This window comes from Lithobates pipiens, unplaced genomic scaffold (assembly GCF_037356315.1).
Source record: "Lithobates pipiens isolate NorthernLeopardFrog02 unplaced genomic scaffold, aLitPip1_a1.2 Scaffold_16, whole genome shotgun sequence".
NCBI lineage: Eukaryota > Metazoa > Chordata > Amphibia > Anura > Ranidae > Lithobates > Lithobates pipiens.
Window position 1 is genome coordinate 199596442 of NW_027507748.1, and position 27755 is coordinate 199624196.

The 27755-nt window shown below is 44.7% G+C and overlaps 1 protein-coding gene across 1 annotated transcript in view; it reads left to right on the forward strand.

The window, feature by feature from the left end:
* USP9X (ubiquitin specific peptidase 9 X-linked) overlaps positions 1 to 27755 on the forward strand; it is a 437788-nt gene that overhangs the window by 392312 nt on the left and 17721 nt on the right. The window contains 4 exon segments of the mRNA XM_077480883.1: positions 2752 to 2972; positions 7424 to 7512; positions 8444 to 8600; positions 8888 to 9100. Of these exon segments, the coding sequence (XP_077337009.1) occupies positions 2752 to 2972; positions 7424 to 7512; positions 8444 to 8600; positions 8888 to 9100 (680 nt within the window).

Here is a 27755-nt window from a genome sequence, read left to right on the forward strand (position 1 = left end):
CCCATTGATTTCAATGGGGAGCAGCGGTGCAGGAGCAGTAAACACAGCGCTCCAAAGAAGCTGCTGGCAGGACTTTTTTCTGACGTCCTGCCAGTGCACCGCTGTAGTGTGAAAGCCCCCGGGGCTTTCACACTACACACAATGGTGCAGTTTCTTTAGGGTGGATTGCAGGCGCTATTTCTAACGCTATAGCGCCTGCAAAATGCCCTGGTGTGAAAGGGGTGTAAAACTGAGATTTAATATAAATTAGCACCTTACGTAATGTACGCTTGGAGCAGAAGTTGGGGAGAAAATGAACTAGTATCCTGGAGTTCAGCTTTATGACACAATGGTGTTTGGTTCTCTAAGTAATCCTGATACAAAATATATAGTGTTTATGGGTTTTATTTCAGCTTTAATTTGTGTTCACTAAATTAGAAATTGTAAGGAGCATATTTAGTGGGTTTGTGTACATTTTTGTTCAGGACAAAAAAATTGTGTGTAAAAAAAAAAAAAAAAAAAAAAAAAAAAAAGTTAAATCTAAAATATATTTTGTGTCCTGTCAGCACATGCATTCGGCTTCTTTTTCACATATTCAGTTAGACCCCTTTCACATTGAAGCTCTGCTAAAGTGTTGGTTGCTTTTGCGGTGATTTAGCTGCGCTTTTTGGGCACTAGTCAAGGGGGGGGGGGTGTTTTAAGGTTACAACATGACCTAGGAAAAAAGACCCGTTTTGCGGCACTTTCAATGGGCAGGGGTGTTTTCGGACCGCTCCCAACCTGCCACAAACATGTTGTTTGCAGGACTTTTCCTAACGTCCCGCAAGCGCATCACCCGAGTGTGAAAGCACACATTGCAATGAATGAGAGACAGTTTTCAGAGGCTATTTATTGCGCTAAAACGCCTGAAAACTGCCTCAGTGTGAAAGGGGTCTTAATGAATCTTTCTGTTTAGCTCTATCCAATGCAGCCACCTTAATTCCTTGTTAAAACACTTTACCAAGACTTGAGTCTTGCAGCTCTGGATATAGAGAAGTCTTCTCTTTGCACCTTTTGGGATACCCTTTCTTTTGGAGAATTTCATATCCTGTTCTATATTCGTAAGTTCCAAAAAAAATGAAAAAAACAAAACCATTCAGCCATTGGGTAGGCCCCCTAATAAGGAGCCAGTTGGACTACATCAGAGTTGGCATATCTCTACCATCATTGAGAAACAGGAGGTCCTGTGATGGTGAGAGGCAGTTTGTAACCTGATTTAAAAGAAATTCTTGTGTTCTAGTCCTTCATGCTGTGCTCATGCAAGGTGTAGTATTCTTGAAATCAAGTCTCCACAACTGGTTAGTATTCTTGAAGTTGAGCTTGCACAACTGATTCTTTCTGGACATAGGGGAGTAGGTACAACACTTGAGTAACGTGTAGGTGGGGGGCATTGAATGGGCCCTCATGTTACCTTGGCTCAACTGTATGCTGGTTAGCACCCCTGCTTGTACTTCTATCAAGCCTAACTGAAATCCTTGATTTGAATCCTGGCCAGGATAGAATTTGCATGAACCTTGTATGTGTTAACTGTGTGTGGGTTTTCTGCCAGACCCCACAGACACACAAGTAGGATAATTGGTTCCTGTCTAAATTATCATGATCTTGGCACTGCTTGCTAAAAAAAATTTACCATGTGCTGGACTACCTTTTTTTTTTTTTTTTTTGCCAGTTCCAGTCCCATAGGCCAGTGGTCCCCAACCTTTTTTTTTTTTTAACACTGGGAACCAGCTGCTTGAATGAAAATTATGCCAAGGCCCACGGGGTCTAAGCCATATTTTTCGAGAGTGATTTGTTGAGGCAATGGCTGGTGTTTGTACTTCAATCATCCCGGCACCGTGGTCGATATGATGTCAGGATGATTGCAGCACATAATTTCCGTTATTACATTGTAATAATAAAAAAAATTTCAACGCGCTATAATGCAGAATCAGTGGGGACCCCAAGTGTGTCACTTGCCACCATCCCTACTACCAAATTCAGCTTGCCACAGTTTCCTGCCAACAGATGCAGCTGGCCACCTGCCAGGTGTGGGTAGAACTGCCGAAATTCAGTGTCGTTTTTGCAGGTGGCTGTGAGGACTTGCCGGTGGTGGGGCGGACAGTGAGAGATGACATCTCTCTGCTCCCCCGCTGCCGCCAAACCTCTGAAAGTGCATCCTTGTTGGTGGCCCGGCTGCGAACAGGCTACGGCCTGGCAGTGGGCAATGGCCCAGGGGTTGGGGACCCCTGCTGTAGACAATAGTAAAAACCTCAAGGTTAAAGGCTTCCTGTATCCATGTTACTCTCCATCTAAAGGATTTTGCAATTTTTTCAAAAATCCTATTTTTATTAGGGGTAAATTCCATGGGGGTTTTGTTTTAACGTGACTTCATCTCATTCACCAAATTAACATTCCACTTGAAAGAGAAAAGTTACTAAGTTTGAATGATCTAAAGTTTTTCTCTTTTTCCCAACATGTGACAGCAAAAATCCTGTTTGTTTTTATATTATATATATATATATATATATATATATATATATATATATATATATATATATAATATAATTTATTTCCTTTGAAAGTAAAAAATTCTGTCTTTTGATTTATTTTTTATTTTTTTTTCCCATAAGTGGTAAAAAATGTTATTGAAAACAATACAGACTGTTCAGTATCTATATAAACCGTGGGGTGTTTTTTTCGCTGAATTGCTTTTTTTCCCCCTATTGTGGTTAAAAATATCATTTCAATTTACAGGTAATCCACCACTGTCTAACCCCTATGGAGACCCCAACCTTTCTCAGCCTATTATGCCACTGCAGCAAAATGTGGCAGAGCTGTTGTTTGTGAAAACCAGTTATGTGAAAAAAATTATTGAGGACTGCAGCAACTCAGAAGAGACTATCAAATTGCTTCGATTTTGTTGCTGGGAGAATCCCCAGTTCTCCTCTACCGTTCTCAGTGAATTGCTGTGGCAGGTGAGCCATCACTGAATATTGCATTTGTTAAACCACCCAAATTGCTTATAACAGAAAGAGTGCCTGACCATGCTGACCTAAGCTCATGGTAATGTAGTCTCAAACAACAGTGGATTTTAAATTAGATGCAGGTAAATCATTTGATCTAGCTTTTCCATGTCTACAGTTTATTCTTTCTTTGCCTGATCCTGGAGTCAAGCTTTCTTGTGCAAAATGTAGAAATCTTTTATTGAAACTCTGTATTCATTTTCAAAGGTTGTTAACGTGTTTCTAAAGGCATTCTATGCGATAAGGTAAAAAATCTTCTGCATGCATGTTTCCCTGCACACACCCCCCCCCCCCCCCCTAGAATACTCAAGCCCGATCTTGATCCAGCGATGTGCATGAGAGCCGAGATGAGCTTGGACCTCATTGGCTGAGATAAAGCAGCAGGAGGCATTGCTTTCTGCTGCTGTCATTTAGAGCCATTGATAATTGTGGGGGGGGGGGGGGGGATAGGGCCATGCTGAGGCCTTTTTGTGTGTCTTATGGACACTCAGAGCAGAACTTGGGAGCAAGCACCTTTGGGTGCCTCCCACTGCAAGTGGTTTGTTGTGGAGACACTTGGCGGGTGGGGTTAAGCCAGGAGCACCAGTGAGGAACCCCAGAAGAAAAGGCTGCTCTCTGCACAGAGCAGGTAAGCGTGAAATTTTTTAAGAAAAAAAAAATACAAGGTTTTACCTGAAGCTGACCATTTCTGTATTTACTATGGTTTCGTTTAAGTTGGCTTTTGGAAGTAAAGAAACCCCCTTTTAAAAAAATATCTTCTTGGATATACAGGACCTGGTATGTTAAAGGAGAAGTTCAGCCTGCGCTTTTTAGGCTGGGCTTCTCCTATGGGTCACAGGAGTGCAATTTGTTTTACACTCCTGTGACCTGTTTTCAGCGGTGATCGGTCTGAAGTCCGCTCTGCTGACGCCACTAGAATCAGGCAGCGTGTCATCCTGACTTCGTGCCTGGACTGATGGCAGTCTCGGTCTCCCGGCGAGCCGCTGAGACAGCGGCTCCCTGCCCCTCCACAGCTCAGAGCCCCAGTGAGCCTGGAGGAGCAGAGTTGCTGATGGGCAGCAACTCTCCACTCTGTGAGGTCAGAGAACCGAGCCATCAGCGATGTTCAGTGGCTCTCAGTGAAGAGGCAGCTGGGGACAGATGCAGCATCAGTCTGATGCTGCATCCACTTGGGTAAGTATGAATAGCCAAAAAAAAGAAACCTATACTTCTCTTTTAAACCAGGGGTCTCCAAACTTTATAAACAAAGTGCTATGTCTTTCCAAATATAGGGGAACCGGACTGTGGCCAGTGGGAGTATAAAATGTCCCAGCATCACAATATCTTTCTTGGTGTTCAGTAAGAGTAAAAAGATTACATGCTACCTGTGGTTAGGAGGTTGTGTACCATTGTCAGTGGGAGGAATAGTGCTCAGTTTTCAATCAGTGGGCAACAGCGTGCCCCACTGTGGACGTAAGTGGAAGGAATAGTACCCCATTATTGGTGTCAGTATAAGGACCAGGGCTCCTATTTTAGCATCAGTGGAAGGAATAGTTCTTAATCGGTGCCAAGAAAAATTCCCTTTTGTAGGGGTCAATGTGAGGAACTGTGTTCTCACTCCTCTTTGCAGATCCTCTCCAAGTCATTAAGGTTTTGAGGCTGATGTTTGGTAACTGCAGCTCCCTACACATCTTTTCTATGGGATTAAGGTCTGGAGACTGATCAGGCCACTCCAGAACCTTAATGTGCTTTTTGAGCCACTCCTTTGTTGCTTTGGCCGTGTGTTTTGGGTCATTGTCATGCTGAACTATACGGCCCATTTTCGATACCCTGGCTGAGGGAAGAAGGTTCTCACCCAAGATTTGACAGTACATGGGACCCATCTATTGTCCCTTTGATGCGGTGAAGTTGTCCTGTGGGGATGGTGTTCTGGGGGCAGCATCTCGCCTCCAAACATGGCGAAAGGAGTTGATACCAAAGAGCTTGGTTTTGGTCTCATTCAACCATAAACTTTGACCCAGTTTTCCTCTGAATCATTCAGATGTTCATTAGCAAACTTCAGACAGGCCTGTACACGTGCTTTCTTAAACGGGGACCTTGTGGGCGCTGCAAGATTTCAGTCCATTTACGGCATAGTGTGTTACCAATTGTTTTCTTGGTGACTATGCTCCCAGCTGCCTTGAGATCATTGACAATATTGTCCCATGTAGTTCTCGGCTGATGCCTCACCATTCTCCTGATCATTGAAACACCACGAGGTGAGATCTTGCATGGAGGCCCAGACCTAGGGAGATTGATAGTTTTGTGTTTCTTCCATTTGTGATTAGTCGCACCAGCTGTTGTCACCCTCTGACCAAGTTGCCTTGGACAGCTCTTTGGTCTTGGCCATGGTGGAGAGATTTGAATCTGATGGCTTCTGTGAACAGGTGTCTTTTATACAGGTAACAAGCTGAGGTTTAGAGCACTCCCTTTAAGAGAGTGCTCCTAATCTTAGCTTGTTACCTGTAATAGACATCTGGGAGCCAGAAATCTTGCTTATTGATAGGGGACCAAATGCTTATTTCACTCATTAAAAAGTAAATCAATTTAGAACTTTTATGAAATGCGTTTTTCTGAATAATTTTTTTATTCTGTTGCTCATTGTTAAAATAAACCTACCATTAAAATTATAGACTGATCATTTTTGTCACTGGGCAAAGTCGAAGATCAGCAGGTGATCAAATACTTTTCCCCCCCCCCCCCCCCTCACTGTAGAATTGTACTCATTGGCAAGCCATACCCTTTTGGCAGCTAAACACCATATATGCTGGCCGAGTTAAAGAAAAGGGCTAGCAGCATCAGTAAAGATCAACTCACCCAGGATACAATAAGATCCCTTTGACACCAGGGTGTTTTGCAGGCGCTATAGCGTTAGAAATAGTGCCTGCAATCCGCCCTAAAAAAGATGCACCATTGTTTTTAACGTGAAAGGCCAAGGGCTTTCACACTACAGCGGTGCGCTGCCAGGACGTCAGGGTAAAGTCCTGCCAGCAGCTTCTTTGGAGCAGTGTGTTTACCGCTGCTCCCCATTGAAATCAATCAAAGCCTGCGGTTTTAACTTTCTCGGCCACTAGTGGGGGTAAAAGCGCCCCGCTAGCGGCCGAAATGCGCTGCAAATCCGGCAATAAAACACTGCTAAAATAGCAGCGTTTTACCGCCCACGCTATGGGTGGTGTTGTGTGAAAGGAGTCTAAGGGAAATTTATCAAAACTGGAGCAAAATCAATCTGCAGAAGTTGTGCGTGGCAGCCAGTCAACTTCTATCTTTCATTTTCAAAGCTTAAAGGATAAGTTTACCTTTTGTAACATATTGCACTTGAATTCAGGTTGTAACATGTTACTGTTACATTTTGAAGAAAAACAAAACAAATCCTGATTAGGATAGTGGAAAGTTTTTTAGAGACTGTTTATGCTTTGAAACGACATGTGAATTCCTGTCACTTCCTCTTTTTCCTGTGTGCAAATTGTAAACAAACCTCAATATTGCAATAATTGTCTGTAATGTTGATTATATGAACAGGAGCCTGTGAGTGCTGTTCCTGTTTACAAATTTAAGACCAGTGGCTTTTCAAATTATAAATGCTTACAGGTGTGCGTGTTCCTGAGTTCAAACAGGCTGAAAATTCACTGCACTGCATGCACTACTCTAAAAAAAAAAAAAAAAAAATTAAAAAATAACGCACAGCAACCAGATCGCATGTTGCTTCTGTACCATGCAATCTGGTGCAGGTGAACACGCAGCATTTGAAACCTGAGTTTGAGTGGTCGTTGGCATTGCATTGACACCCACTGCCAATCATGAGTGCAATGCATTTTGAGTGTGGTGCCGGAAACGTGCACAAGATGCTGGTTTCCCACCAGTGGCGGCTGGTGCTCAGTATTTTGGGCAGGGGCGGCAAACGCCAGCCTAGCAACCCTCCCCCTCCCCATAGAAGATGGATGGGAAGGTGGCTAGCACCTGCCTAGAGAACATTTTAGAGGCTTCTATTGCTGACTTCCGCTTTTGAGAATACTTGTAATGTTTTGGTTTAGCCTTTTCGAAGTCACATGCATGAAGCATAGAGAAAAAGAATTCTGACACTACAGACAATTCTATCCTGCAGATTTGTTCTGAGTCTGTGAGTCAAAAGTATTGAAGCCAAGACATAACCAGGCAACCGTCTTTTTCAGGAGGCTGATAAGGGCAGTCCCTATTTCCTTTCAGACAGATGTAATTTAAATAGTGTTTATTTCTAGATAAACCTGTTAGTGGTATTGATCAGAAAATATCAGCATTAAAACTTGAGGCGATTTTCATTATAGTTCTATTTTCTAGTATTGTTTAACAATTGTCATATCTGTGTCAAAATTCACAATTTGATTCAGTCCTCCTAATTTTCAATTTAGGTGGCATATTCTTACACTTATGAGCTTAGGCCCTATTTGGACCTTCTGCTCCAAATCTTGTTGATTGAGGATTCTTGGCAGACCCATAGGTGAGTACATTTATATATTTACTAAATAGCAAATTGTTAACAATGAGATCTATTTTTGTGTTGGGGCCCATTTACATTTTTGTGATGTGTTATCACTCGTTATGGCGTGGGTTAACATGCGTTATGTTAAAATAGGCTATTGAAATGAATGCCAACACACTCTGACATGCCGAAAATCACGTGACCCTTATTTTGTTGCCTTTGTGTGATGGTTTGTTATTTAAAATGAATGGCAACACATGCCCCAGCATCTTTCCTTTTGCCAGGGGTATATACTTGGATGTTTTTGTATTTATGTAATTATAATTACTTTAACATTTGTCAAGAAAGAAAAACTAAAAAAATGTGTTGGAACAATGGTGTTTGAAAGGAAGACAATGTCAGAAAGAAATATATATAGTATCTGTAACACTTTACAAACCATGAATTATTTTAAATGTTAGCCATTCTGTCAGTTGAAGAAATCCCCTGAAATTTAAGTGCCCTGTGTAAGAAAATGTCTAATAATTACCTGTCCAAGTGATAACGCCTTTTTTATTTTTTTCTTGGCGAAATACAGCTTCCACCGGTATGTTGGATAGCGCATGCCCCTGCTGTGTACTGTGGTTCCACCCACCAGCAGCTATATCATTGCAGGGCAGAATGATGTACTATCCAGCAGGTGAAACCATATCACATAGCAGGGAATATGCAATGCAGTACATGGTTCCATACTGTTGGTTGGCAAGGGCAGCCATAGCTTTGCAGTGGAGCAAAGGCTTCATTTGCTACCCACTGGAATAATACTGATAAGTATTAACAGATGGTTTTTACAGGGTACATTTATACTGCATTTACCCTAGCATCAGGTTGCTTTCAGCATTGTCAAATTTCAGAATTTTTTTGTGCTGTGCAAGTTCTGTTACATGTAATATTGCACTTCTGTATTCAGGATTCACAATGCACTTAAAGGAATACCAGATGACCGAGATGGTTTGTTCGATACCATCCAACGCTCCAAGAACCACTATCAGAAGAGAGCTTATCAGTGCATAAAATGTATGGTGGCTCTCTTTAGCAACTGTTCCGTCGCATACCAAATATTGCAGGTAATGTGAAGACTCCTTTTGCAGTTTTGTACAAGTGTAAATGTGTGTGATCAACAGGCAGACCTTTTTTCTTTTCAGTGTTTGACCCTAATGGCAGGTATTGTCGGTTACATTTTTCGAACTGAATCTCTAAAATGCAGTGAGTGCTGCAGGGAGATGCACCTAATCTCACTCAAATGCATTGAGTGGAGTTCTGCACAAGTCTAACCATCTAGCTGGCATGTTTGGTACATATAGACCTTTCTAAATATTGCAGTGACTTTTTCTCCTTTCTCTTTCACCTATAGAGCAATGGAGATTTAAAAAGGAAATGGACGTGGGCAGTGGAATGGTTGGGGGATGAGTTGGAGCGCAGACCTTACACTGGCAATCCTCAATACACATATAACAACTGGTCCCCGCCAGTGCAAAGCAATGAAACTTCAAATGGCTACTTTTTAGAGCGGTCACACAGTGCTAGGATGACTCTTGCAAAGGCTTGTGAGCTGTGCCCAGAAGAGGTAAAGAACTTTATAATAGAGTGTATAATTTATAGTATATAAGATTGTAAAATGAATATGTAAAGATGAATAGCTTTCAATGTAAGGACGATAATACATTGTGTTAAAAAAAAATCTTCTTTTCTTTATCATACATTATGGGACACAGAGTATCCTTTCCATTTTGGGTTATGCTGCCACCTCCAGGTGATTGGACACTTAAAAAAAAGTCTCTTCCCAGGTCTAACCCCTCCCTATTTGGCAAGGACTCAGGTTTTTTTTTTTTTGCAAGATTTTTAGGTGAGGGTCATGTCTGTGCAGTCTCTGCACAAAAGAATAGCTTCTCAGAGATTACCACTTGGATTGGGACTGGCTGTTCAGGGTCCATTACCTATTGCTTTTCAGCGCTCAGAGGAATGATACCCAGACTCCGCACTGGATACACAGGGGTGGAATGTAAGGTTGCCAGGCAGCACTGGACTCTGTGGGACAGGACCCTGCACAATGATATATTGCCTTGCAGACAGTGATCCACAGCTGGGGAGCAGAGTCCTTGAATACTCTTGAAGCCTTGGCTGCCATGGTGAGTGAAGATTGGACTCCCCAGAGGGGCCTTTGTCAGGAATGGTCAGTGCTCTGGCAGTAACCCTGCTGGTGACCCCTCCCCCTCCCCCTGCCCCAAAGTAGGGCAAAAGTGTTGGCCTCAGGAGTGTGTTCTTTAGTATTGGTTCTAGTACTTCAGTTGTGTGTTTTTTGTGTAGCTGTCTATGCCGCCATGAGCCTTACATAGCTTTAGCGGAACTTAGGGATGGTTTGGCCCAATCAGTGCACTGATAATTATTGGCCCAGTGCCATCATGGCTGTCTTGAACCACTGTTCCCAGCAAGGGTACCTATATACTTGTCGGCAGGCAGTGTCTCACTGATTAGAGAGGAGGGGATGAAGGAGTTGAGGGGTCCCAAATGACGTCTTCAGTTAGAGGAACCGGAACACAGCTCCCCCCCCCCCGGGGATCAACTTGTTTCTTTCAGATCTAAATCCCTCCTCCTATATCTGCTACTTCCAGTGCGCCCTCCTCCAATTCCTATGATAGGGAGCAGTTCTCATTTGCTGTTGCTGGATAAACAGCAGTTCACAAATTTATTTAGATATTTTAGGTACTTTTATCACGCCGTCAATTTATGCAGCGCTTTTACATATACATTGACATTCCGTCCCTGCCCTCAAGCATGGAATTGTTCCTCTTTTCTTCATCCTTCCCTGCTAAAAAAAAAAGTATGAACCAATGGAGGACAAGGTAGAGGAAGATGAGATTGTTCCAGTAAAAAGGTTTCTACGAGTGTAGAAGCTTTGGGTGATGAGTTCAGTGCAGTCAATGTGGCACTGTGATTTCCTAGCATCAGTGGAAAGTAAAGGTGCTTGCTTGAATTTTCTGATCTTTCCACCCTACCAAATGGTTTCGGTTTCCTGAGGTCTGCCACTTCTAGTTTGTAGCAGGCAAATTTTCTCAACGGAAGGAATTCCAGTAATTCTGATTGGCCTGGCCCAGGAGAACTTGGTATTCTGACATTGTGAACAGCCAATCTGCCATCCATCTCTACAGTCTGGCCTAACAGGGTTGTGAAAAAAGGGTCTTGAGAGACAGGAAAGTCTCTGATTTCAGTCATTCCTAGCTTGCTGAATGCTTGGATGGCAGCTTTAAGGAAAATTTACCACAGAACTTGGAAATCTTTTTGATTGGTGTGAGGCTATGGGATTTCATCCTCTCAAATATGTAGTGGGTCATATTTTGGCTTTTTTCAAACTGGAGTTGATCTGAGGTCAGTTTTCAGCCTTGACCGTTCTTTTTCTAGAAACTGATTGCTTCACATACCTTGGTGTGGACCTTTGGGCAGGGCTTTACATGTATTGCTCCACCGCTAAAGACACCTTGGGACCTCAACTTGACACTTCCTTTATTTCAGAAATCTATTTGAACCCATTCAAGAGGGATAATCCTTTAGTCCTTTTGACTCAAGTTATTTTTCGGTTTGCTATTACTTCATCTCGCAGAGTTTATGAATTAGCTGCACTTTCCTGAACCATTCTTGGTAATCTGCTGTAAAAAGTTGATTCTACAGGCCTTGGCCATCATTTTTGCCTAAGGTAGTTTTTTCTATCTGAACCAGGACATCATGTTGCCGTCTTCTGTCCTAAGCTGCAGATGCAAGGGGACAGCACTAACAAACTCATATTTTGGATGTGGTTCGGTGCTATTAGGCGGTAACCTGAAGTCATCTACTGCTAATCGCCGGTCAGAATTTCTCTTGGTGCTTCCTGAAGGCCCACGGAAGGGTAGCTTGCAAGTCTGCCTTTTCTCTATGGACCCATGAGCTTATTTCTTAGGCTTATGGTCTAAAGAGCAATTGCTCGTTCTTGTGTGGATGCTCGACATCAGGCTTCGGTAGCTCAGGTTTGTAAAGCTGCTATCTGGTTTACAGTTTATACTTTGTTTTACCAAGAGGATGTTGGAGCTGCTGAGTATGCTACATTTATTCAACATGTTTAGCAGGCTGCTGTTTGAGAATACTAACCAGTTTTGGTTTGTTATTTGAATTCAGTTGGCTTGTTGCTTTGCCCTCATACTGCAGTGCTTTTGGGTATTTCTATACTAATGCATAAGAGGATGCAATGTGTCCTGTGATATACGATAAAGAAAATGGGATATTTTTTTGCTTATAAAAATCTTTGCACGTGTATCCACCCCCTCTTCCTTTGTGGTTCATGGCTTGCTACAAAAGCCCTGTCTAACCGTTTTTTTTTTTTTTTCCTTTGTCCAATCACCTGAAGGTGTAACCAAGTTGTAATGGATATGAAGATGTTCAGTGTCCCATGAGATACTCCAGAAAAAGGGGTTACGTGTAAACCAAAAATCCCATTATTTTACATTTTGGGATTATTTGGCTGAGTTTTAGTTCCCCCAATCTTCTTTTCTATGTCATAGTTTTATCTTCTTAACTACTGAAAGGCTCCAATATCTTTACTCTTGTTTGTTCTCAGAAGGGATTCAAAATGTTTTTTTGCTGTAGTCTCAAAGGAACCATTTTTGGAAAAGTAGAATGTTTTGTATGGCAGGTCTTTGGACCTATATTGATTTGTTAAATATCAGAACATTGAAAGGTTCAATATATAGTGCTATGTTGTAGCAAAATCTTTTGAAAAGAAATGAATCCAAATACAGTAAAACCTTGTATTGCGAGCATAATTACTTCCAGAAACATGCTTATAATCCAAAGCACTTGTATATCAAAGCGAATTTCCCTATAAGAAATAATGGAAACTCAGATTCAGTCCACAACCATTTAGTCATAGGTCTTTCAGTTCATTGTCTATATAAAAAGATTATAGCAATGTGATAGGTTGTGCAGCCATAAAATGTGCATCCACAAGTGGGAATGGATTAGATACAAAATCCATCAGGAGTTAGAGTATAATAGAGGAGAGGTTCCTCTAATTTTAGCAATATTGTTATATTTAATTAAGGTACAACATTTAGCAACTCACGTGGTTTATGATTAACACAGGCACATCTAAGTATGCAAGCATCCTGGGTAAAGCTGTCCACATTGACCATACTCCGCACCGCTGGCTCTCACCGCTGTCATGTAATGAAAGGAAAGGGGGGGGGGGGGGGGGAGACCTGAGGAGTTCTATAGAGGAGGGAATAGGGCAAGCAGCGGTCTCCTCCAAAATGGTTTTACATTTTTTTTTTTTATACAATGGTCCGCAGGCTACATGTACAATAAAAACATTAAAAAGACAATGTTCCCACTATGCACAAACACACCCGGGTCCAGTCGCGCTCTGCATGTGTAAAGCCATTATTAGTCATAACTACACAGTGAAATTTAAATGGCATATATAGGCTTTGGATCAGGTGAGAAAATTGACAGGGAACTACTGTGGTGTCAGCCCCAGAATGACTTTACACTCACACTTTAGACTTCTGTCTCCTCTATGTACCAATATCTACTAAGCATACATGAAAGTGCAGTGTATGGGTTATGAACACATCAGCGTCCTCCTCTAGAAATGCACTGAGTGTGAATGGTAAATGAAACAGTCTCTTGACGATGCTAATGTAAGTCTCTAATGAGCGGCGAGAGCAGCGGGGGCTGAGAGCTCAGGGATCCTTCAGAAATTGGCCATATGTCTGCTCCACGGCATGGGATCAGAAGTATTCCTTCTTGAGGCAGCTCCCCGTCACGGGAGATGTAAAGTGTTACCCAGCGGTTAGTAGCTGAGGGACACAGCAACTGATGCTGAGGTAAGATCTGTGATGACCAGGAGTTGTGTTACCGGTTTATTCTATCCGAGTTTATCCGTGAGGTTCTGAGCTGCACGTGCAGTGGGTATGTGTGACGCACATGCCCATTGCATGTGCAGCTCAAAATTTCACGGATCAACTAAGATAGCAGAGGATACCAAGCTGGCTGCTTCCAGAGGACTACCGCACTCCATACATCTGCAGCCAGTAACAAGACTCCTGGTCATCATGGCTCTTGCCTCTCCGTCTGTTGCTGTGACCCTTAACTAGTAACAAACGGCCCTTGCCCCCACCTATAACTGGCCTTCGCAGCAAGGAGCACATGGAAGGGCAAATGCATAAGAGACAAACATAATGTTGCATAGGTCAACTCACCAACCAGTCTGCTGACCTACCAAATTAACCTGTCCACTAGTCTGCGTTAAAAACTGGTTTAGTTATCACGCATTTGCAAACGCATGCATAAGCGGCAAGGCCTCATCATGGCACCCTGTTTATACTTATCCTAAACGCTTCGGAATTTTTAAGCGTCTCCAGACTGAGATGCTCTAAATTGGAGACGCTTAGAAATTCTGTAGTGTTTGGGACTGCAAGCATACACAGGGTGCTATGAAGAGGCCTTGCAGCTTGCGCATGCATTGGAAAATGTGTGCTAACGAAACCCCTGTTTTTAACGCAGACTGTTGGACAGGTTAATTCAGTTGGTGAATTGAGCTATGGTATGTTGTTTTTGTCTTTTGTGACCCTTACCTACTAACCGTGAGTAACACTTTACATCTCCCGTGACGGGGATTACCTCAAGAAGAAATACCTTTGATCCCACTCCACGGAGCAGACATATGGCCAATTTTTGATCCCGCAGCCCCCACTGCTCTTCCCACTCTCCATGCTCATACCGCTCATTCCAGACTTCCATTATCAAGAGACTGTTTCATCCCCCATTCACACTTGGTGCATCTCTAGAGGAGGATGCTGATGTGTTCATAACCCATACGCTGCACTTCCATGTATGCTTGGTAGATATTGGTACATAGAGGTGACCGAAGTCCAACTTGTGAGTGTATAGTCATTCTGGGGCTGACACCACAGTAGTTCTCTGTCAATTGCTCTCGCCTGATCCCAAGCCTATATATGCTATTTAAATTTCTCCATGTAGTTATGATCATTAATGACTTTGTACATGGAGAGTGCGACTGGACCCGGGTGTGTTTGTGCATAGTGGCAACGTTGTCATTTTAATGTTTTTATTGTACATGTAGCCTGCTGATCATTTTTGTTTAATTTTTGATACCAATAAAGAATTTTTGCAACTTTAGGAGGAGACCGCTGATTGCCCTATTCCCTCCCCCATTAAACTCCTCTGGTTTTTCTCTCCCCTTTTCCTTTGACTATATTCATGTGTGTTTGGGGTTGTAAGAAAAGGTCGCCGCCTGTATGGTGAGTTGGTACCTCCTGTTGTTATACTGGGCTGCACACTCACCCAGTTCATAGGTCCTATGAGACACTCTTGAGTTCCCTTTTTCTCTTGGTCTCACCATTGTCATCCTGCAATCGTGCCTGGGAAGACTACTCTGCAGTATTGCGATCTGAAAGGGAGGCTTGAAGCGCTTGTGGAGCGCAGCGTGGAAACAATTATGTTGATGGCAGTGCGGAGGATGGTCTATTTGGACAGCTTTACCCTGGATGCCTGCATACTTAGATGTTTCTGTTTTAATCATCAGCCATGCAAGTTACTAAATGCTGTGTTCATTAAATGTAACCATATTGCTACACTTGGAGGTGCCTCTCCTCCTCTTGTATTTAAACATGTTGCTTGTCTTGCAAAACGCTCTTAAACCAAGGTTTAACTGTAGTGTGTTGCTCAGTTTTGCTTATTTTAAAAATTAAATGTAGTTGTTGAATGCTTTTTATTTTGTGCTATGGTCCTGTTAGTCGTATTTTGATGAAAATGTATGTTTTTTTTTTTTCTCTTATATTCACAGACCGACACAGCTCCTCTCTGTACAAAGTGGGTTTGTTAGCCTGCCACTAGGCGAAACTAGGCAAAATTGTAACGCAATACACAGAATTGTCAGTACCGCCCAGGGGGCGGACCCTGTGCTAACAACCCTCCTTGCTGCCCCAGCAGCTTCAGTTTTAATTTTCCTAGTAAAGAATGACCTAGGAACCCTGCGGGCCCTTCGGTCCATTTTTTTGATACAGGACTTATGCTTTTTGCTCAAGATGAACGATCCTGGGATCTTCTATCAACTGGCGGCTGGGTGACAGGCTGGTTAAGTCATCCTTGTAGTGCCCCCAGTCCGGCCATCCAGCGTGTGCAAGTCGCAGCTACGGCTCGGCAGGCCACGACATACCTCAGCTCCAGAGGTGGTCAGTGAGCTTCAGTGCTCCGGGGTATACATATGACCGGGCTACTGATGTCTGGATCACAGTATACCGAGGCCAGCAGCCACCCTGTAACTGCGTAGGAGTGAGTCTGTGATAGAATGTCTCCCAGCTCTTCAGGACTGATAAGTATGGCTCTCCCTGCTTTGGCGGGGTTGAGCAGCTGGGCATTCCCTGGGAGGTCTATTCGGGGGGCCACCTCATCTCCTTCTCTTCTCTCCCACATCCTTATCTCCCACGGAACACACCCCCCCTCCCAGGGGGAGGCGGCTGCATGTGTCTGCTGTGTGGTGTGTGTACAGGGGATCGCTGGGTCTCTCACCTGTATGGGGTCTGTGCGGTTAGCGATGGTCCTGGTTCCGGTGTAGGGGGGGGGGGGGCAAAAAAGGTGCCTGTGGAGGTATTTTGCTGTGTTTGAGGCAGCACTGTTCTGAGGTTTTCACTTTTCACCGCATGGCGCTGTCCGGCGGCCATTTTGGATGGGGCAGTGCAGGTTCCCCTTGTGAGCTTCAGCGGCCATTTTCTGTATGTTTTCCCTATTCAGATCATTGGCGGCCATTTTCTTGAGGCCTGAGCGTCATTTTTCACCGCCACTCTCTAGTGACAGCATGCCATGTGCTACCACATGCTGGTTCCTGTGTATACAGGACGCTGAGCGGCCATTCCTTGAACGCTGGTGCAAGCTCTGCAGATTGTTTCAGCGCTCTTTTCTACTGCTGCTGCCAACAAAACCTCTTCACTCTGCACTTGGGTAACCTCCTGGGGACTACAGGCATGACTAGTAACCAACACAGAACGCCTCAGGGTGGCGAGTCCGGCTCTAGGAGCCCCCCCAGCCAGCGGCAGCAGGAGAGTGGGTCCTTCACTGTCCTAAGTCACCTTTCAGGTGGCAGACAGGGTAGGGTCAGCATGGCTTCAGAAACTGGTGTTTCTTTCCCCGAAATCCAGGCTACTGCAACCGGGTCACCTGCGGATGGCGCTGTGCCCGTGGACACCCTGGCGGAAGTCCTTAACTCCTTTGTTGCCCCCAAACCCCCCCCGGTCGTCTGGGGAGAGCGCTGATGCAGACTCGGGCCCTGCTGCAGCTGGTGACCCCTGCTCTGACCTATTAGATGAAGCTGACCGGGACCATTCGGACCGCAAGGATGATTCCGGGTCCGGGCGCGACAAAGCGCTGGTTGGAGTACTTATCCACAGCTGTGCATGATACCCTGAAGATCCAGGAGCCAGCTACATGGAATGGGGTCGGCCACAAAGGACCTTTTCAGTCCCCAAAAACATGGCGGTGCATTACCCCTTTGAGGAAAGCCTTCTCAAGAAATGGTCAGCTCCTCCGGTCGTGGACCCCCCAGTATCCAGTTTAAATAAAGTAACCACGATCCCGGTAGAAGGGACTCCTGCATTCAACGATCCCACGCACAGGAAGGCCAAGGTAGTGGCTCGTTCCTTGTTTACGGTTGTGGGGTCCGCCATACGACCAGTACTGGCATCTGCACTTGTGTCACAGACACTGACTGAGTGGGCAAAACTTTTGCACCGCCTATTGGGAGAGCAGAAGGCTTTTCCTGTCTGCGTAGAATTGGCGGACCAACTAGTGCAGGGCCTCAAGTACGTTTGTGACGCGTCCCTGGATACCCTCCCTTTGTTATCCAGGGCTTCAGTGTCGGCTGGGGTACTGAGGCGCCTGATTTGGCTAAAATGCTGGTCTGCTGACCAGGCATCCAAGAAAGCCCTGACGGATCTTCCCTTCTTTGGCGACTGACTCTTTGGAGCCTCATTGGATGACATTATTAAAAATGCCACCGGTAGTAAGAGTACCCTACTTCTTCAAGCCAGGAAGCCTAAGGAGCCACGCCGCAGGCAGAGGCCCTCTTTTTCCGCTCCAACCGGGGCTTCGGCGAAGCGACCCCAGCCTGACAGGATGGCCATGGATGGACAAAAGCGTCCCTGGCAGCGCAAGCCTGCGACAAAAAGTGCTACCGCATGAAGGTTTGCCCCCACCCATGTCTCAGGTGGGGGGTCGCCTTTGGGAGTTTGTAGCCCGGTGGTCCTCCCGGTTATCTGACCAATGGGTCTGCGATCTGATTTCCACAGGCTACAAGATAGTTTCTCTCTTGGCCGCCAAACAGATTCTTCCCCTCCAACATACCCCTGTCCCCAGTTCACCGGGAGGCCCTGTTGGGGGCGGTAAGGGACTTGCTGAGTCGAGGGGTGAATGTACCAGTTCCAGAATCGGAACGCTAAAAGGGATTCTGCTCAAATCTGTGGTTCCCAAGAAGGAAGGGGTACATCCGATCTTGGACTTAAAAGCCCTAAATCACTTTGTAAAAGTGCAGAGGTTCAGAATGGAATCGGTTCGCTCAGTAGTCGCTGCACTCCATCAAAGGGACTCCCTGGCGTCCTTGGACATCCAGGATGGCTACCTTCACATACCCATATGTCTGCGGCATCAAACGTTTCTGTGATTTGCAGTTGAGGAAGCCAACTCAGTTTGTGGCTCTACCATTTGGCCTGGCATCAGCCCCTCGAGTCTTTACCAAGGTATTGGCTCCAGTTTTGGCATTGCTGCGACAATGCGGGATCGCGATCGTGGGATATCTAGACGATCTCCTCCTGAGAGCATCTTCCGCCTCAGAGTTGGAGGAGGATGTTGTGATCACCATGCAGACTTTGCAAGAATTTGGGTGGCTGTTGAACCTAAAGAAGTCGTGGTTGTGCCGACCAAGTGTCTGGAGTACCTAGGCTTGCTGCTGGACTCCAAGGAAGCGAGAGTCTTTCTCCCTTCAGACAAAGTGCAGACCCTCAGGGCCGCGATAAAACTACTGTGGAATCGCGAGCGGTCGTCACTTTGCTTTTGCATGCGAGTCCTGGGACTCATGGTGGCCGCCTTCAAAGCTGTGCCGTATGCCCAGTTCCACACCAGGGTCTTGCAGAAAGAGATTTTGTCAAAATGGGACAAATCTCTGTTGTTCCTGGATCGCTCGATCCTGGTGAGCCAGATATGGTGGCTGAGATCCCCGGTGATTCAGTCAGGAAAGTGGTTCCTACCTCTACAATGGACGGTGATTACAAAGGACGCCAGCCTATTCAGCTGGGGTGGAGTGATGGGGGTTCAGTCGGCTCAGGGCCTCTGGTCCACGGAAGAGTCCAGGTTGCCGATCAATCTGCTTGAATTGAGAGCGATCAGGCTCTGCCTCCACACATGGTCGTTGAGTCTTCAAGGGTGTCCGATCAGGACACAGTCGGACAACGCCGCGGCTGTGGCCTACATAAATCACCAAGGGGGAACAAGAAGCTCAACCGCTGCTCGGGAGGTCGCTCACATACTTCGGTGGGTAGAGCGACACGTACCGGCCTTGTCGGCCATTTACATCCCGGGGGGTAGAAAATTGGCTATCTGAGCCGCCAGGAGAATGGGCACTGCATCCGGAGATATTCAGGCAGCTGTGCCTGAAGTGAGGGACACCAGATGCGGATCTATTGGCCTCCCGTCTCAATCGGAAGGTACCAAGGTTCATGTCCAGGACAAGAGATCCGTGGGCAGACGCGCTGTTGGCTCCGTGGGATCAGTACCAGCTGATCTACGCCTTTCCTCCACTAAAACGGTTGCCACGTCTGCTTCGCAGGGTGGAAGCCGAGGGGATTCTAGTAATCCTGGTTGCCCTAGATTGGCCTCAGCGGCCCTGGTACACGGACCTGGTGCGTCTGGTGGCAGACGCTCCCTGGCAACTGACATTGCGAGAGGACCTCCTATCTCAAGGTCCAATCTTTCATCCTGCTTTACCCTCGCTGGCTTTGACGGCATGGCTATTGAGAGCCAGGTGTTGAGGTACCAGGGTCTGTCGGATTCGGTGATCCCAACTATGTTGAGAGCGAGGAAATGTTCTTCTCAGAAGATATACCATCATACCTGGAAGGCCTACATCTCCATGTGTGAGGAGAATGGATGGCATCCACGCTCCTTTTCAATATCCAGGATCTCCAGCAAGGAGTTGACCAGAGATTGGCATTAAGCACCATCAAAGGGCAAATTTCAGCTTTGGCTGTCTTTTTTTCAACGACCCCTGGCATCGCACTCCTTAGTGAGTACCTTCGTTCAGGGGGTATGACACGTAGTCCCTCCGGTGCGCCCACTGTTACCCTCATGGGATTTTAACCTGGTGTTGTCGGCGCTTCAAAAACAGCCGTTTGAGACTATCGGGGAGATTCTCCTGTTGACTCTCTCCCAGAAAATGGTCTTTCTAGTGGCTATCACATTGGCCAGGAGGGTTTTGCAATTTGCAGCCTTGTCTTGCAAGTCGCTTTATCTGGTCATCCACAGGGATAAGGTGGTGTTGCGGCCGCAACCGTCCTTTCTACCGAAGGTGGTCTCCGCTTTTCATATCAATGAGGACATTGTGTTACCATTGTGTCCTAAGCCGAAGCACCCCAAAGAGGTGGCCCTTCACGCTCTCGATGTGGTTAGGGCTCTGAAGGTGTATTTGTCTGCCACGGCTCCCTTTCGGAAGTCAGACTCACGGTTTGTATCGGTGGCTGGTCCAAAGAAGGGTATGGCGATCTCGTCGGCCACCATTTCCAGGTGGATCAGACAGATTGTAGTGCAAGCCTACGCCTTGAAGGGGCAGGTGCCCCCTTTTCCGGTCATGGCCCACTCTACAAGAGCAATAGAAACGTCTTGGGCCTTCTGACACCAAGCGTCGGTCGCTCGGGTGTGTAAGGCGGCGACCTGGTCTTCTGGCCATACGTTTACCAAGTTCTAGTGTAGACGTCGGTGCATCGGCTGATGCCTGTTTTGGTCGGAAAGTTTTGCAGGCGGCCGTGTAGTTGCAATAATTGTGCAAACTTGTTTTCCTGGTTTTTCGATAAAAACGCAGTACTGTTGTGTTAATGCACTGTTGCATTATTTCCGCAATTGGTTGTGGTCTTGGGGATCACTCCTGTTGAGGATACCCGGTTACGTGGTGGTGTTTTTTCCACACACTGCTGTTTTTTTGTGGGTTTTGTTTGCCACTTGCCATGGTGGATGAGGTTTTTATGCTGTTTTTTTCCCACCCCTCGTTTTGCACTGCTTGGGGACGTCCCACTTTGTACAGAGAGCTGTGCCGGTCGGTGAATATGAGAGAACTTTTTTTTTTGTACTCACTGTAAAATCCTTTTCTCTGTAATTCACCGACTGACACAGCACCTACCCCTCCTTTTCTCTACGTTATACTGCTTGTTGACGTACTGAAGCTGCTGGGTTCAGCAGGGAGGGTTGTTGTCACAGGCTCCGCCACCTGGGCGGTACTGACAATTCTCTGTATTGTTAGAATTTTGCCTAGTTTCTCCTAGTGGCAGGCTAACGAACCCAATTTGTATAGAGAGGAGCTGTGTTGGTCGGTGAATTACAGAGAAAAGGATTTTACGGTGAGTACAAAAAATATCCTGTTTTTTTTAGCACTGTTTTTATGTAGCTGTACTAAATTGACTAATTCTTTACTAATAACATTTGTGTTCACAAGCTTACAATTGTGTAATAATGCTTATATAGCTTTTTAAAGCAAACCGTTTTTAGCCTGCATTTACCATAGACATTAGTCCGTGGTGCAAAAGTTGCGTTTTTTAAAAGAATTAAATATCAATTTTTTTTGTATAGGATATTAAAGATGACTTAAAGTACAACTAAGTACTAAACTTTTTTTGTAGTTTTGGATAGAGTGAAGAGGGATTTTTTAACATCTGGCAGTTTTTGCTTGGGAATATAGAATAAGTGCTGTGCTGTCATAAATGGATCATCTATTTGAAAACCAATGAAGTGAATATATCAACCATGAACATGTATAAATGATCAAAAGAATTGATAAATGAGTCCAGTGTATCAGCAATGTCTCTAAATAGAAAGCTGCATAAAAATAGAACAGAATAGTGACCAAAACTTGTATAATTGAATTCCTCTTCACAATCACTGCTGTGCACCCAAACATGTGACACCAGTTTTGCTTACTAGAATGTTGGACCAAAAAATAAGAGGTTTAACAGTGCTTGCAAGAGAAAAAAAACCAATGATAGCTGGACAAAGTCATCAGCCTCCAATCACACCCCTGTTTAAGTGGTAGTAAATTCCTGAATTTAATTTTTACCTTCAGGTAAGCTTTTAATAAATCTTAGCTTAAGGTAAAATTATCTCCTAAATGTGCACCACTTAGGAGATATTTCGGTGAGCAGCAGTCGCTGACGTCACTGGCGCATGAGCTCTGAAGGAACGGCATACCAATGCCGTTTCTTCATAACTCTGTGCCGTGGCCATGAGTCCTATGTACATGGGCAAGATTGATGTCATCGCTGCTCGGCCATTCAAGTGGCCACTGCCCATGAGCCTGGAAGGAAGACCAGGTAAAGATAGAAGTCTCTGCAGCAGTGACAGTGCGCTGCTGGAGGGCATCCTTTCAAGGTAAGTTTTTTTTTTTTCATAATGATGCATACTAGCACATTATGCCTTTACCTTGCAGGGGGGAATTTTTTTTTTTAAATGAACTGGATGAATGGTTTTATGCCTCCGCTCCTGCAGCCTGCCGCTTGGGTGGATGAATGTCTCCACTAATGCAGTCTGCCACTTTGAACCTCCCTCCACAGCAGGTAAATCAAGACAATCTCCCTCTGACATGGCCAAAATACCATATGAAAGCGGAAGGGAGAACACTCATAGTGTAACAGTAAAAACGCATCTATTGATGACAGTGTAACACTTTTGATATATTCCTGTGTTTTTTACTATGTTTTGTGTGGGTAGTAGTGTATGCAGCTGTTTTTTCATTTTGTTTAAAAACGCTCACTTGAGCACCTTCTAGGACAGGATTTTGATAGTTATTGCTGTGGTTTTTTTTTTTTGGTCATTTCTTTGAAAGTAAAAAAAAAATCCCACATTTTGGGTAAAATATAAGTAATAGAGGGTCAATCTTCCAATGGGGATACTAAGAACAGTGACCTAGGGATTCTGTTAATTTGCAGGATTTCCTGTTTAGCTATGGGACCAGAAGTAAAGGGAAATCTCTGAAATACTTTAAATTGTGGAAGCTGTGCCCAAAAAAGACAGGCAGGGGCCAAGGGACAAGTCATTAGTGTTTCTTTAGCCAGTCTTCCCTCTTAAGGACTTACCATACCTTGTTCAACACTGTTTCTGTTTTGGGGCAGCCATCGTAATAGAAGAACAGGGTTTTGTTCCAGCTTGTCAGAGTTGCTCCCTAAAAACTGGTGGAGTAGTAAGCAAGAGAGCAGGAGAAGTTCACAAAGAACAGTATGAATGAACAGGAGAGGTTCATAAAGAAAAAAAATCAATAAAATGGATGAAGCAGAAGCTGCAAGAAGTATTCAGTGCAGATTCCTCTTCACGCAGCAAACCACCAAATCTCACTCTAAATATTGTGAGACTAGCAGGTGGAAGCAAAGTGCTTTAGATCTAAAACTGTAGATATACATCTATAAAGCTTGTAGGCACAGGCACCCTCATATACCAGAAAGTGCCATTATTTTTTTTGAGCAACTCAAGACAGTTTTATTTTTCTGGGTACAGTGTTTTTAATTAAAAACGTAAGTTTTTATTTGAAACCCAACTCGAGGAAAATGTAAAACTATCCCTTGCAGTGGGGCTATGCTCTCGCAGCTAGGGTTAATAGCTCAGTTGTTGCTAGGGGATAGTAGTTGGTTTTACAGACTTAATTGCCTGGTCCTCTGCTCCCTCAGGAGATGGCATTCCCCCACATTCTGGTAGTGGACTGTCCCTGGTCCTCATCACATCTAACGTCAGGACTCTAGGCATTAGGAGTGTCAGGGAGGAGAAGCTGCAGGGATCAGCGTGGCTGAGAATTGGAGCAATTTAGTGTCATTGCGCCCCCCCACCCCAAACAAAAACTAGTAATTAAACCTTGCAGTGCAAGCACATCCCCACTGCAAAGAATTATGTTTTAGTTGCCATGAGTTGATAAGCTTAGATAAATGCTCAAAAACATTGCTCACCAACGTTTTTGATCGATGAAAAAAAAAAAAAACACTAGCGTGGAAAAACACTAAAAAAACTTTGAAAAAAGTTGAAGAACTCACTGCAAAGCTACTGCCGTTTTTATAACGTTATAAAGTCCAGTCTACATGAGGCCTGAAAGTTGCAAGTCTACCTGAATAACATGAGAAATCAAAGATCAGGGTTTGGGATTTTATTTTTTTCCAAGGTATTAACTAGCCTGACCCCGATAAAAATTAGGACAGCATGAACAAAACTTGGAAAAATATAATAAAACAAAGCAATATAGACTTGGCCTAACTTAAAAATCAGCTTCAGTAAGGAAATAGTTTACTATTTATTCCATGTTTGGAGAGTAGTTGGTCATATAATGTAAGAGTCTCATCATAAAGGCAGAACTCTTACTGCACATCACTAGTTTCAGGCCAGGCTGGCTGGCCCCCATTCTGGTCTGGCTGTCTGCTCTGAGCTCTAACCCAACTGGCTTTGCTGGGTTCTGTCCAGTGTAACTAATATGTAGGGCAGTATACTGGGTTCAATAGTATGTAGGGCAGCAAAAAAGGGCGTCAGCCATTTGTAGGGCACATTTAGGGGGCAGCAGGACGGGAGATTAACAGGACAGATGAAAACCTTACTGACCCCTGTCCTCTTGCTTGAGAACCGGGATCAGTAGGGTGGAGTTTTTTCCTCATATGCAGAGCAGGAAAGTGCTGTCAAATTCTGTTTTCCAGTCCTCCTCTGCTGTCCATCCCATGTATTGTCACATACAAGCGGACTGGAGAGAGGAGAGCCATCGGATCCACGCTGAAAGCTGGGCATGTCACTTCCCTTTGTTCTCTGCAGGCTTTGTGAGGAACCATTCAGACAGCGGTTTGGCAAGGCAGGGACAACACCAACCCTGGTCTAATTGGATTTTTTTCAGTTGATCACATTCAGCACAAATCCTAGTTCACACCCCAGTGCAGTACCTTGTGAAACTATTCACCCCTCTTGGTGTCTCCCATTTTGTTGGATTACAACCTGGAAATAAAATGTTTTTGGGGGCTTTGGAAAATGTGATGTAATCAATATCCCTGTGACTTTTTTTTTTCTGGCACAATAATTGGGGCAAAAACAATAGAAAAAATCTTGCTTGTGCAAAGGTATTCACCCCCACATCACACACAAGTCACCGTTTGCTGCAAATATAACTGCAGGTCTCCTGGGATAAGCTTCTATTAACGTGACACATCTAGCCACTGAGATTTTTGCCTTTATTTTATTTTTTTCAAGAAAAAAAAAACTGCATCACCACCTTCGATGGGTTGCATTGGTGTACAGCAATCTTTAAGTCATGCTACAGATTCCCAATAGTATCGAGAACTTGGCTTTGACTAGGCCGTTACAAGACATTTACTGTAAATGTTTTCCTATTTTGCCACTCAAATATTGCTTTAGCAGCTTGTTTAGGGCCATGGTTCGGCTGAAAGGTGAACCCCCCCCCCTTCCCAGTCTCAAATCTCTGCCTGAAACAAGTTTCCTACCATAATACCCCTATATTTGGTACCATCTTCCTTTCCTTCAATCTTTACTAGTTTTTTAGTCCCTACTTATGAAAAGCATTGGGTTTGTGTCACATGGCATTTCCCATTATGGCTAAAAATATCAGGTTTATTCCTGTCTGACCAGGGAATATTACTTGTGGTGTGGGGGAAAAGGCAATGGCTTTTTATTTTCTGGCCACTCTTCCATAAAGCCCCGTTCTGTGTTGTATGACTTAAAATGATCCCATGGACAAATCTTTCCATCTCCGCTGCGGATTTTTGTAGCTCCCAAAGTCTTTTTCTTTGGTATTTTGTATCATCTCTGATACCTTTCTTGCTGGGTTTGTGAGTATTGGTGGGCTATCTTGACTTGTCAGCTTTTGCAGTGGTGCCATATTGTTTTTAAAATGGATTTAATTGCGCTCCATGGGATGCTCAAAGTTTGAGAGTTTTTTTTTTAATAACCCAACCCTGATCTATACTTCTCCATCTGTCTCTGACCTGTTTAGAGAGCTCCTTGGTCTTCACGTTGCTTACTTGGGAGTCCTTCAGAACGTGTGTATAGTATTTATACTGACATCATGTGGCAGCTCATGTGACATTTTGATTACACACATGTAAAGCTTATGTTAACATCTAATTATGTGACTTCAGAAGTTTATTGGTTTAACCACATATTATGTAAGGGTTTCATAGCAGAGGGGGTGAATACTTATACGCACTCAAGTTTTTTGTTGTTTTGTTTTGCCTTTTTAGTCCTAATTTTTGTTTGTCACAATAAAATAATTTCTCGTTCGTTCATTGACAGACACAGCTCCTTTAAATCTTGACCGTAGGGTTATCATGCCACCTTCAAGAGAGGACTAGGCAGAACATGTAACACATGTAAAAACAGTAAGACTGCATAGTTCTGCCCAGGGGGCGGTTCCTCTGGCTATAATCCCTCAGCCTGTTTTCTGCAGCTCAGTTTTTTTCTGCATAGTGAAGGACCTGGCTCCCTGAGGGGACCATTGGTCCTGGAATTGTTTTAGATTTTTTTTTTTCCGCAAGATTTTGATCCGTTGATCTTCAAATCAACACCCAGCTGGGCGACAGTCTGAATAATATAGATCCTTGTAGTCTCCCCAGCCTGGCCATCGAGCGTGGGCAGGCCCTAGCTATTCTCTGGGTTGGCCACGACATGCCCCTTCTGCTCCAGGGGCGGCCAGTGAGCTATATGCTCCGGGGCACACATATGACCAGGCTACTGCTGTCTGTGTCAGTGTGCCGTGGCCAGCAGCCACCCCGTACTGTTCAGGTGATGGGTCTGTGATGAAATGCATCCAGATATTCCAACCGGACAGGTAAGTACAGCTCTCCCTGCCGCCATTTTCCTGTAGTTTCTATGCAGAGCATGGCTGTCGGGCATTTTCTAGAAGTCCGGTGGCCATTTTCTTGGTGTTTCCTATACAAAAACGGTCAGTTTTTTCACTCTGAGCACCTGTGACTGGACACAGAACACAGCGGTCAGCGGCAGCACAACGCAGCACTCGGTCAGGGTGGTGAGTCCTGCGGTTGGGCCCCTCAGCCTGTAAGCAGCTGGGAGGGTGTGATTTTTGTACCTTGCCTTAAGGCAGCATTCAAACCTGAGCGTAGCGTTATCAAGCGTTCTTTGCGGCGTTTTTACTGCGATTCGCAGCGTTTTTTACCGCTTTTTTTATGCGATTTTGTGCAGGGCAAAAGGTCACCAATGTTAAAAGAAGAAAAACGCCCAAATCTGCTCAATTCGAGTGACAAAAAAGGTTCTGGAACTTGTTTGAGCTTCAGGCGTTCGGCTTCAGGCGACATGTAGTGGAGATGTGAACCATCTCCATTGAGAATAATATAATTTTTCCCCTCTAGTGTTTTGTAGCTTCAGGCTTCAAGCTACAAAACGCTCAGGTGTGAATGGGGTCTAAGTCCCCAAGTGTATGTCCCCAGGCGTGGTGGATCAGCATGGCTTCTGAAGCTAGAGCTTCTTCCCCAGATATCCCTGTAATTGCAACCGGCTCATCTGCAAACAATGCAGTGCCTGTGGATGCTTTGTAGGCAGTCTTAGAAACATCCATGGCCAGGGTGTGGGTGGAAGAGGGGTAAAAAAAAGTCCCCTGCTATCCCCCTCCTCTTGGGAAAGCTCTGATTCAGACTCTGGCCCCACGGTGACTGGCGACTCCTGTTCTGACGTGTCAGAGGATGCAGACCAGGACCTTTCGGACAGTGAGGATGATTCCGTGTCCGTGCAGGAAAATGCGCTAGTAGGAGCACTTATCCCCGCTGTGTGGGATACCCTTTTTGGTCCCATAAACTCACCCGTACACATATTGTTTCCATATTTGACTTATTTTGATAAGTTCATCTACAAGGAATGGGGAAGCCCATAACGGGCGTTTTCAGTCCCAAGAAGAATGGCGGTGCATTACCCCTTTTGAGGAGAGCCTCCTTAAAAAATGG